At 42.4% G+C, this 13,098-nt stretch overlaps 1 protein-coding gene across 1 annotated transcript in view; it reads right to left on the bottom strand.

Annotated features, from left to right (window-relative positions):
- The window catches only part of sox5 (SRY-box transcription factor 5), a 77,581-nt gene that overhangs the window by 7,813 nt on the left and 56,670 nt on the right, over positions 1–13,098 (bottom strand). Inside the window, exons 8-9 of the mRNA XM_083906914.1 lie at positions 7,178–7,425; positions 1,790–1,988 (exon numbers count right to left, since the gene is read on the bottom strand). Coding sequence (XP_083763040.1) covers positions 1,790–1,988; positions 7,178–7,425 — 447 coding nt within the window. The remainder of the gene's footprint in view (positions 1–1,789; positions 1,989–7,177; positions 7,426–13,098) is intronic.

Genomic DNA, 13,098 nt, shown 5'->3' with positions numbered 1-13,098 from the left:
AAGTTCGGCTTTGGCATTGACAGTCCTTCAGTTAAGTTTGAGTTGATGGATGGATGGATGGATGAATGGTAGGAGTCACAGATGGGGGAACATGCCTCTGGAATGGTAGGTGCCAACAAAGAAAGAAAGGTGCACCATCGAGACACTTTCTTCTTATGATTAAATGAGCCCAGTTAATAAAGTAATTACCTTGTTCTCTATAAATACTCAGTAAAACATCATGCTAAATTTAATTTAATTTAATACAATGTGATGTGGAGGAAGTATTGATATGTGGGATGTGGCTAAATTTAAATATAAGTTCAACTAGAATCAAAATAAAAATCTAAATTAAATGTGAATAAAAATGATTTAGATCTGTCTACATCAGCTCCAATCTGTGTATCTTTTTATCTGTCTTAATTTAAATCACCTGAACACACTCACACACAGACTCTTCTAATTTGTGCACACCCTCTGTCCTCTCTAAACTTGTAACAGGATTCCTCATACGACCATGAACTATAATTACAAAATGTGCCAGTGTCTGAGTTTAACTCGGTGGCAACAGATGGAACATTATGAATTCCTACACCATAACTGGGATTTGCAACACAAAATAAACTGGTATTCACACACAAATAATTCCGCTTGGATAACACACAAACTTTAAACACTATAATCCATTTTTCTGAACAAAAAACATCTGGGACTGCAAATCCACTAATCTGATATTAAATCCGGCGATTTGTTGAAAAACAGTGAGATTAGTCAAGAAGTCAGAAAAAAATGACTAACTGCAGTTAGGAGGAGGGGGTGGACTGTGTGTGTGTGTGTGTGTTGTCATTGTGTTATTAACGCTGGGTGTTTGCGCTGTCCTGGCTCATGTAAGAGGCTTGTCTAATCTTATTGGTGATACCTCCTGTCTGTCATGTGCTCCTCTCTTTATTATACCCCACTTCATCGCTTGGAAAAAAAAAAGTGCTAATCCCCATTTCTCTCTCTCCCCCATTCCCCTCACTCTGTCTCTCTGTCTCTTTCAGTTACTAATAAACACATAACAATGAAGCAGCCCTGAGGCAAATAGCAACATGGAACAAAAAAACACAAACACACTAATTATAGCCTGTTACATATGTGCAATATTTGAACTATCAGTGTTGCGTGAAAAATTGATTAAGAGCAGAAAATAGTGATTCATTTATGTCATATATTATGTATGTATGTGTGCATATGACTGGGTATGATTATAGCACTGGCACAAGAACAATGGAAACACTAAAAGGAAAAAAACATTCTTTTTTCGTTTACTTTCATTAAGTGAACAATTTGCAAACACTTTTTAAAATGTAACACATTTTTTATAAGTGGCGATGACCACTTCCCTTCCTTTCCTCAGTCACAACATTTCCATGCACAGCTATTTAGCCGTCTTTGTCCCAGCATACAAGCACAAGCAGGAGAATTGATGTATTGAATGAAGGATGTGTACCTCCGCTACACTAGATGGCAATATGCCCTAAACTTGTTAGAGTAAGGTGTTTTCCAGGTGACCTTTAATGTCACAGACCAAAAACAACCTTAGGGTGACAGCTAGTTGGTTCATGTTGAGTGCTACTCTGTTTATTTCTACCATCCATAAACTTCTGGTTTTAGTCAGACTTGTATTATAATAATAATAATAATTATTATTATAATAATAAAACATCATGTAAACATGGTGTGTGTGTGTGTGTGTGTGTGTGTGTGTGTGTGTGTGTGTGTGTGTGTGTGTGTGTGTGAGTGTGAGATGGACACTTGGTCCATTTACCTATTGAGCTGACTCTGGTTGGTGGTCCTCCGATGCTGGAGGGAGCGATGCTCTGCTTCATGGAACTGGCAGGGCCCAGCTTGGTGGCAGCAGCAGCAGCAGCAGTGACCTGTGGGGAAGTTGGGGGGGAGTTGGGTGACTTGCTCTCGGATGCCTTAGGCTTGGCCGACAGGTTCAGTGGCTGTGCACCCTCACTGTCCTGCAAAAACCAAAACAGCACAGTTTCGCCTGCTGTGACCACCGTAGCAATTTGGAAGCGGGAGGACCAGAGGGACACCTCGCCCTCCCTCACCGATACAACCTGCACTCAAGGCTTTGACACGCACTAATCAAACTGGAGACCATGCACAGCGATCTGATGCAAGCCTGGTGGGACTGATATCAAGGTGCATGCCACTGCCTGTGTCCAAACAGCTCACCATATATGAAAAATGAACAGCACAAAACAAAAACAAACATTCACATAAGTATGTGCAAACCAAGGACATTGACATGCAAAATGACCAACAGGCCAATCACAGCAAAGTAACCCATCATACAAGGCAGAGAGGACACAACGTACGCACATGCACGCTTCACATGCAGGCTCCAGTTAGCATGCATTACTGTATAATGCTGCTCGATGACATGCTTCAAATATGGCCAGCGAGTGTAACAATCAAACATGTGAGGGCAAGGCACATCATGAACTCATTATGAAAACTACTGCAGACTCCTCTGTATATCATTCAGGAAGAACAACACTGTCTTTACAGCTGTGGGAAACTAAAGACACGCGACATCTCAATGTATCAAACAGCAAACAGAACAGAGGGCTGTCTGCCACTTCAATGAGCACTTGCTCCATTAGACACGAGGGACCAGCAGCACGTTCTGCCTCAAAGACAACCACACACACTCGCAGCCCAGCTGTGACTGCAACTGCATCTTTTCAAGTATTGGTTTTCTGAGGTCAGCGTAATTGATGTCAACAGCATTTGTATATTAAGGCCAGAGCCATGTATAATAATGCTCTGTTGCCTTATATGTGCACCCATTTATCTCAATCAAATTGATGTCAGCACACAATACATGGAACAGACTGTGGACTCTAAATGAATCGGCATGTGGAAAACCACATGAAGCCCGTGAGCTGTTATTACTTTAATCGTCATGGCAACATCACCCCTGCTGATGACCTAATCCAATCAGAGGAAGTCTTGCAGGGTCACATGACAGGAAGGAAGGAATTAGACCGCCATAGGAGCAGATGTACACAGACCACTCTGTGTAATTAAAACTCTGCAATTAAAAGGCAGACACAACATGGAGCAAGGGATGACTTAAGGGGCCCACCAATAAAAAACAAGATGCACAGCAACAGTGTTAATGTGCCATTGATTCATTTTCACAAGTACACGATCATTGTCTGTTTTTGGCATCACAGGTGTAGACTTGTTGTACTTCAACTTAAACCAGTCAATAAATCAGAAACATTAAGTTTCCTTTTCTTTCCAATTGCTGTTTAAAAGTTGCACATTCCAGCATAGAGTGGGATCCAAAAAGAGAGAATGAGTAAGTCACAGTGTGTCTGTGTGTGGTATCTCTACTCATTAGGGCCGACTTTCCCTGATTCCCACTCCTTGAGTCATACTAAGCCTTATGAGCCCCTCACAACTCAATTAAACCCTTCCAATTAAGCCTCTATGTGTGTGTGTGTGTGTGTATGAGCCTGTGTGTGTGTGCTTGTGTACGATCTCAACTTTGTGCGTGTATGTGTGTGTGCGTTAGTGTGCAGCGAGGCCTAACCGGATTGTCCTTCATTAGGGGGGGTCTTTCTCTCTAAATAGACAGAAGACCCCCAAAGATGCCTTCACTGAGACAATGAGCCGGAGACATAGAAAAGAGAACAGAGGAGAGAAAAACTGAGCAGGATCTTCTCAGTCCTGACCCACACTATGTGCGGCTTTGGCTGGGAACGCGTTTGAATATTTATTACAAATAGATAATGCCTCCGCCTCTTGTACAGTGGCTGGGGGAGTTTCCTCTCTGAGCCAAGCCAAATCCTATGGTGGGAAGGTGGCCAACCTGCATTATGCCACTGTGGAGGAATTAGTTTAGACAGTGGAGCTGAGAGGCTTGGACCGACTTTGTGTGTGTGTGTGTGAGATTGTTCAGCAAGCTCTGTATCTCATGAGTGTGTGTGTGTGTGTGTGTGTGTGAGGCCTCTAAAGCAATCTAGAATTAATACAATTGCTTTTGTCTCTCTTGGCTGATGAAACAGTCTCCAGCTTTGTGGACAAAAACATGCAGAGTGACAGCAAGAGCCAGAGGGACACAGAGAGAGAGAGAGAGCGCAGGGGAGAGTGATAATGTGTGTGCGTGTGTGTGTCACTTTTGTCGATGCAGACATGAAGAAAACGACATCAGGGTTCTGCATCTTACCACAGAGGCTGATGGTTCAATTAACAGGACAAGTGTGTGCACAACTGTTGTTTACCCTGGCCATATCTTTGTCTGTGTGTGGGTGTGCGCTTTGATGCCCATATCAAGAACTTTACATGTACCTTTCTTACGGCATCCCTCAGTCTTCCCCTCTCATCTCACTTCTTTTCTTTCCGGCTATATTTGACTTTTTGGATATTAGTTATATTGTCATATTTAATTCTATCAGATAGCAGATGACACAAAGGAAGCAGATTTGACAGATTTGTCTCTCCCAGTACGTGGCAATGATTCAAACACCGCTAACTCATGCATGTAATTGTGCTTCTTACTTTCTGTGAATGTGTTAAGTCATTATTTACCTTCTAAATTGTTGATTCATTACTTAAAAAAACTGGTTTTACATAATACATTAGCATTATTTAGACTGGCTCATATAAGGGATTCAGAGCAAGCATGTACAGTATTTCAAGTACATTGTTTGCTTTGCATATGACAATTTTTATAAAATATTTTTTGTTATATGATTATATATTTTATTTACATACTACTACTATATTGAGTACTATATATATACTTATATTGATATATTGACTTGATATTCTGAATTTTAAAGCAAATGTAATGTAAGTGTTGCTGGTGAGCTGAAGGAGAATATATTTATTTTTAATTCCAAATACTGAAGTAATATATAACAGTGTAACACAGTTGTACAGGTACGTACGTAATGTACTTTTTCAGTTACTTTCCACCAATGCATGTTTGCAATTGCAATTGATGCAGGTCAGTGAATGCACTATATACAGTATATATGGTGCATAGCTTGATCTGCACTATTGTATGAGTCTGTATGCATGCCTGCATGCATCTTAAAATCCACTCTTGCGTGTAAGAAACCTGCATGTATGCTGCAGTGATTTTGACGTGGTGTGTGTCTGTGTGGGACGGGCTTTGGGTGGTTTCTAGCCGGTAACCTGTCCACTTGTCCTACACCTGTGTGTGTGTGTGTGTGTGTGTGCGCGTTTCACCCGAGGGTAAAGCACTTAAGCGTTGTGCGCCTGAGACCAAACAGCTGTGAGCAGTGGCAGGCAGCAGGTCTCTAAACGACTAGAGACCTGAGATAAAGTCCACAGGGGAAACACACCCCTGAAATATACATGTCACTCTAACAGAGAGCGTGCGAGAGAGAGAGAGAGAGAGAGAGAGAGAGAGAGAGAGTTTAAGAAAGACTGAGACGAACTGAATGAAAGCAATTAAAAAAAGACCAGCAGGATGCTGAGTGACTGACAGGGACAGAAAATGGGAAAACAAAAGAAAAAAGTTTGTCCCTCCATGAGGAGCTCTGCGGTCAATCGGCTATTTTGGCTCTATGAAGCCAGTCAGGATCCATGTGGGTCCACTCCAAGTCTGCCACTCTTGCTGGACTGGGGGAGCCATTACAGCTTACCCATGTTCCCTTCACCATGAGCTGCAGCACTTGCCTGTCAGCCTAACTCCATATATATGGTAATAAATGTTTGTGTATCAGTGAAGAGGGATGGTTACGTGTGTGTGTGAGAAGGTGAGGGATGTGGGCGCATGCTCCGGGGTCATTGATGATCTTTACTCTTAACTACCTGAAGTTCATCCTAATGGTGCAATAGTGAGGTGTTTTAAGATAAAGGGATCTGTGTCCAGATTAACAGTTTTGCTCAGGTTCGGATGTAATCTGGGTCTATATTTATACGGCCATCACATGACCATTCAGGTACACTGGGGATGCACGTGAAGTTGATTCTCTCTGCAGTTTACTTTAAGTTTAAGTGAGTAATAATAATAAGAAGCAACAATGGCTGTTTGTTTACAGCTTATGGTCAAATCTGATAAGAATCAATGAGGAAGTGAAGTTTTAAACAAAGTTGTAGCCCGTAGTAAATCCAGAATACGGTTTACGCATTCTTAAAAGAATATGAAGACAGGAGCTGCACAGGTCAATAACAAGAAGTGGGATGATTCAATTGCAGATAGCAAAAGAAATGATGTGAAAGTGGAAAGCAGAAGTAGTCGTAAAAAGTAGTAGTAGAAGAAAGAAGGGGAGAGTTCAGACAAGAGAAGAAAATGAAAAAAAGGAGGAGATGGGAAACTTTGATTTATGTGATAGAAACTGGGGTTAGAACAAATCTGAATTCAGATTGACAAACTCTGTGGGGCTTTGATAGTGTTGTTCCAATCCTAGACAGACGAATCATGTGTGTGTGTGTGTGTGTCCTGTTTTGTGACTGACCACTGCACTTGTGGAAGATCCTGGGGCAGAAAGAGGACAGCAGGGGTCATGGTTGTGGGCCTGTGTGTGTGTGTGTGTGTGTGTGTGTGTGTGTGTGTGTGTGTGGGGAGGTAATGCAGGTTTCAACAGTCCACCAGTTATTCATAGAATTCCACTTGAATGGACACAAGGCCTCCCTTTGGCCCTATTGGGCAGCCAGCCGAGAAAACGGCACAAACACTAATACATCTGAAGTCCACCATGACCAGATACCAGCTGGACTTCTGTGATAAAGTTGGAGAGTTTGATTTGGGCAGAGGTGCCTGTGAGATCTAGTTGTACCTAGGTGTGCATTAGTAGAGGAGCTGGCTGTTGCTTATGACACTTGTATGATAAGGAAAAACAAAGTACACGAACAAAGGCACATTGAGATCATGCAGTGCAGTGAACGACAATCAATCTGTGCTGTAACACTAGAAAGGCCAGAGGTTTTACAAAGTGAAAACACATTTACATTTCAGCAGAAATGTGTGTCTATCTTGAAATAAAGAATTTGGCACTAGAATCCGAAAGACAAATTAAACTTTGTTTTGGATAATACTCAAAACAAGTTGATTTGAAAATGCAGTTTCCGAGAATGGACTTAAAAAAAAACACCTTCACTTTCCACTGGCAGGTCTAGAATTAAACACACAGCATGCACATACACACTTTTCTTTTACCTTAGTCTTGTGTGGTGGTGGGGAGCTGTGGCTCTTGTCACTCTGTAGGTGTGTGTTGGTGGGTGGTGAGTGTGTGCCCAGGTTGCTCTGGGGTGGCAGGCTGCCTCCGTGCTGCTTGGCCCCGGGGGAAACCTGCATGGCTGCCAGCTGAGCAGCATACAACTGCTGCAGGTAGAGAGGGGAGGGAGAAAGAGAGAGAGGGGGGAGAGAAAACGAGAGAGAGAAGATATCAGATAAAGGGAGGGGGTGGGAGGATAAAAAAAAGGAGAAGAAAGGGACAACATGAATAAATGAATACTTGAGAGCACACAAACAAAAAAGAAGATGGTGGCTAAAAAGCTCTGGAAGAAGAGGCCATTAGTGGCCAGGCCAGTATTTGTGTGACAGAGAGACAGAGAGGGACATCTCCTCTGTCAACCCCCTCCCTCACCCCCTGGGAGAAGCGCTAACAGCCTCTGTGACAGGCCCAGAGATGGCCATGTCCCCTCCAGGTGCATCGTGGGAGAAAGGGAAAACATCCCAACTATCGAGGTCACGGCGGAGAGCCCAGCTCTCGCTCAAGGTGAAAAAAAAGTGATGATGCAGAGGGAATGAGAGAGAGAGAGAGAGAGAGAGAGAGGGTGGAGAATTCTTGAAGCTACATGCCAGATGAGACATGCCACAATTGTCTTGTGTCCCACTCTGTTTTAGTGCACTGACAATGAGACGCACAAACGCTATAAAATAGTCTGAGAAAAAGACAAACTGATTCAATAACTGCTGACTGAAAAAGGGAACACTTTCTCTCTGGATTTTTATTTATTTATGTATTTAATTAATTTCCAATTAAATGGAAGCATTATGGTTTGAGCCGCTATGGTGTGAACAATCTTGGGAATATTTATGCAATACAATTGTATCACACAAAACAGTCTCTGGCCAGTATTTCCACAGCAACAGACACAACATAATATTCACAACTTGGAAGGAGCTTCAGTATTCATAAATGATTCTACTCCCTCGAAATCATCCCATAAAGCTCAATTACTTTCATGTCGGCTAATACAAATTTCCAAGATGCCGTTTTTGTTTCTCACAGAATAGTTATCCCCTGCTCTGAAGAGCAACACAACGGTTGTTTTTGGTGAAAAGTTACTGATGTGTGCGTGTTTGTGTTGTTTTTGAATAGTTATAATTGTTATTATTTATTTCTGGTTAAAGATTTTTCTGGAAGAGGACCATTCCTTTTTTTTTTTTTTAGTTTAACTTCCGTCCTTCTGTTGGAGCTTGGCTGCTGGCCACCAGCGTCAAACAAAGACTGGTTTATGCAAATGGACAAGGAAGAGATGCTGTCACTGCTATTTCTCTCTCTCTCTCTGTGTGTGTGTGTGTCTCTCTGTATCTCCCTTGACAGCCACATTAGCGTCTGCTATGCTATCTTAAATAAAGACATTTATCTTTTTTCATACAAGCAGGGAAAAAGGAGACATTCAAATTGGCAGCACACACTCACAAAGGACTACTTTTTTTTTGGAAGAAAACATTTAAATGTGAAATAAGCTCCACCTGACTGTCACTCACACGTGGCAACAAGTGAATTCACGACGCAACAGTGAAATAACAGCAACATTTGAAACCTTTTCATCAAGTTCTTCTCTTCACATTTGATTTCTTTCACCTTTTATGCACCCGAGAGCTTTATTGTTAGCCCCTTTCATAAGATTTAAAATAAGGAAGTCACCATTTCCTCTCTTAAAAATAAAACATTCTAACTTTTATGAAACGCATCGATGAGGTTTTTCCTAATTTTGGGAAATAAAACCTGTGTCCACAGCATCTGACACTGAAAGGAACAATGGTAATCAAGGTGGATGCAGTCGGCTGCGTGTGCTGCAGCTGATGTAGAAATCAGTGGAAGATTGGTCATGCTCTGGCGAGCTACATGGAAGCAGCGTGGAGGACCAGCTCGCCGAGATCAGATCGGCCTCCACTCGCCCATTTCTCTTCAATTAGCTTTACTGTGGCAGAGAGATGGAAGAGAGAGTGGTGGAGGGAAGGGAAGGGGAGGGTGGTGGTGGTGGTGGTGCAGACAAGCATGAACCCCCACCCCAGATCGCCATCCCCCGCCCCCTAACCCTCCCTCTCTCCCTACCAGCTAAACTCCCTTGCGAGTGGACCACAGGCAGAGTGTGTGCGTGTGTGTGTGTGTGTGTGTGTCCTGCCATATTCGGACCAGTGGTTCAAAGGCCTCTTTATTTGTGGAGTGAATTGAGTTCCATTACAAGGCCAGCTCCTGTCACTCAAAGCCTGCTCAATGGGCCAGCAATGACACACACACACACACAGACGCTGCAGAGGCACTGCGGAGCTCGCCCAGAGCATCGCCACGACGACATGCATGTCAACAAACAGGAAGTGACAGCGCAAAGCCCCCTGGGGTGACTGAAGAAGCAAACTCACACAGGCGCAAGCAGACGCACACACATGCGTGCACACACAGAGTGAGTGTGTGTGTTTATTTGTGTGTGTCCATTTGAGCTATTATGACCAGTTTTCTATCCCTTATCCATTTATGTGACATCAATGCTAATAATCTGCATGTTTTTTTGTTTACTGTTTAATGTGTGCATCTGTACCACAATGTGTGTCTATAAGTATGTGTGTGTGTGTGTGTGTGTGTGTGTGTGTGTGTGTGTGTGTGTGTGTGTGTGTGTGTGTGTGTGTGTGTGTGTAGGGATGTCCACCTTGAGTTCTGTCGACAAGAGATGAAAAGGTGAAGTGTAACAATTGGTGTTCTTTGGGTGAAGACAAAGGGTGATTGTTTGGTATTAGTACTATTGATGCTGTGTGTGCATGTGTGTGTGTGTGTGTGTACAAGATAGAGTGAGTCTTGGTCAATAATCTGCAGCTTTAGTCAGATTACCAGCGTGTCTGCTCTTTGTTGTCAGAGTTAGCGGCCCTTCAGAGCAGTTGGAGCTCTATTGTTGACGTGGACAACGAGGACTATTGTATGGATCTTAATGGATTCTTCTCTGCCTTCCTGTCTGTCTCACTTCCTGTCTGTCTCACCACATTGCTCTGAGCTACAGTCCGTCTTTTGACTAAATGAGTGTTTGAAGAGTGTTAACCTGACGTTATATCTTTTTAGTCGGTTTCTCATTTTCTCAACACCTTATGATTGAAATAATATGATCAAAAACCCACAAAGAGGAGACGACGGTGGTCATTTGAGAAGAGCGTATTAAAAATAATTTAAAAAAGAACGTAGCTTTCCCCATATATTAGCCGAATTTCCTATAGTCGGTGACACAAACTTTTACACCAACAATAGGACATTGATGAATGTACAGATTTAAGATACAGTGAAAATCATTTTTCCTTTTCTAATTACATCTTCAGAAGCAGAATTTTCTTAACTAGAGACGCCTATCCTTGCTGCCAATTGATTTCACATCGATCCAACACTGCTATCACAAAATGGCATTTCCTTGCAACTCAAAGAGGTCTGTGAGGCAGAGAAGGAGATACAAGCACCAAAGCAATTCTCACGTGTGAGGAAAATGCTTTGCTGTGCTCTTTCTCTCACCCAGATAAGGTTTTGTCGAGAAATGAGGTGTTCGACTGATTTCCCGTTTACCTTCTCTCAGCTGTTCCTGTCTCTCTTCTCTCCCTGTTCCTCCTCTCTTGCCTCCTCCATGCCTGCCTCTCTGTTGTTCATCCATCCATCTCTCCGGTGTAAATCACGGTAATCCAGGACAATATGTTCCAACATCTGCCTCTCCATATGATGCCTGACCCAAGCCATTGACCCTCTTTATATCACACACACGTTTTTCTCTTCCTCTCACACACACATCCACACATTTCTCTTTCACTTACCTCCACCCCCCATCAGTCTCTCTCTCTCTCTGATTATCCTTTTAACTGATCATCCTTCTAAATACTTCTCTTAGCGCTGCCTTTTCATCTTTATCGGTAATCTTGCACTCTCTTGCCTAGATAAGTGCATTTTTTTAAGTTTGGTTTCCAGTGCTCTATCTGTCTGTCTCAGTCCATTTGTGTGATGTGGATGATATCAATGATATCAAGGGTCAATAGGGAACCAGATTAACATGCTCCACTGCACAATGTCGGACTCATCCCAAGATTAAAATGCTAAATGCCAACTTTGTACACTCCTAAGCCTCCATTGCCTTGAAAACCCTCTATGGAGGATTGTGTGTTCAGCTCACACTGACGACACGGGCTACTTTGTCATTTCCTATGGAGGATGTTTCACACACACACACACACATATATATATAGAAAAAGCCGTGAATCACTGAGAGATGATAACATCCCTATCTCAAAGCCGTGCTATTGAGAGTTTTTCCTCTAATACATCTTTTTCTTTCTTTCGCAGCTTAAATTCCATACAATTGTTCCTCTGTCTACCAATTTTCAGGTTTTCAAGTTTAAGACATTGAGATGGTCTGGGATTAGAACTCTTATAATACATTTACCTCGTACATATTATTCAGAGAGTTTATGTCATAAAGGTCATGAATCGACAGTTTAAATTGTTACATTTTAAATCATATTGATTGTAAAAATCAAATTACAAATTATAATAATTCATTATTATTAGTAGTTCCCGACGATGTGATAATTTGGGGTAATTTCACGTCTGGTTTGAGCAGCCTGAAAGCCAGTATCACACATGTGGTATGGTTTGGGAAATTATGGGTCTGGCTAAAAGGTTGGAATTCTCAGCTATTGTCACGTTGAGTGTCTTGTACTTGTATTGTACCAGATTCAGGTTTCTACTTTCAGTGTTTGAGATATGAAAGCTTATGTATCACTGCATGTTTTTGAGAGCCTATGTTTAATCATTTTCTATAGCAGCCTCTCTATTGTAAGTTTTACTTGATTCCTCCGTGGACTGAAACTAGATTGGGCTTCCTGTTGAACGCCTTTTTAACAACCACAGGATACAAGATCAAGATCATATTGATTTCACTACTTCAAACTCTGCCATGCTGCAGTATAATGTTGTGTACACGAAGTAAACACTTGTTCAAACATCAGGTGCGTGCACAACATGACAGCACATAGTGTGTTCTGTATCAGAAAAATCTTTCATTCTATATATGTTTTTTGTGTGCGTCTCAGCTAAGTGGGTTTTGTGTCCCCTCTGCCAGAACACTGTTACCTTGGCGACCTGGGGCTAGGACAGGCAGTCTTGTCTCTGCGACATAAACATCCCCTTATCAAATGAGGGTGCAGAGATGATCCCAAAGGAAATCCATCCACATTGAGACATCTGTACTTGTGTTAGCCTGGACAAATCCGTTTCTTTCTGACAAAGCCTTAATCTCAAAGTGTGACTGTGTATTTGTTTGTGTGTTTTTCTGGGGAGGATTGTAAAAAAGAAATCTGCTAGTGAGATGTGTTTTTGCACTTGCTGTGTCCTCTCACCCCTCACTGCTGGTTTAAAAAAAAATCCAATTGCAAGGTGGACAAAGCCATTCAGCTGGAGATTTTGAGAGTCTAAATAGTGGAACATATGGGCAGCTGGATTGGAGCTGTAATACCGGCACAGAGGACATTATTCTTGATCTAAACACGCACACGGGTGATATTGAAAACAGAGACGATTGTGATGCCCGTCTTCATGATAGCTATTCTCTCTCTCGTCTCTATATGTAGCTGACAGCTGCTTTTCTCAGATGTTTAACTGTGTGTTATATTTCATGATGTGTGTCAAAGTGACGGGACGGGGGCCAAGTGCTGCCTGTACCAAGGCTCTGCTCGAGGTTAATGTGTTTCAGACAGGCAGCTGAGCAGACGCCTGCGCATGCTCTTAACCCCTGGAGAAGGGGGCCCCAAAGCCCACGTGGATCTGAGTGGAAGTACTGTCTGTGAGGTCGAGCTGTAGGTGTTTGTTTGTGTACAGGGGTCAC

This window comes from Microchirus variegatus (assembly GCF_963457635.1).
Source record: "Microchirus variegatus genome assembly, chromosome: 20".
Lineage (NCBI taxonomy): Eukaryota > Metazoa > Chordata > Actinopteri > Pleuronectiformes > Soleidae > Microchirus > Microchirus variegatus.
The sequence above is the reverse complement of the archived record's forward strand: the minus strand, read 5'-3'. Positions and strand labels throughout refer to the sequence as shown.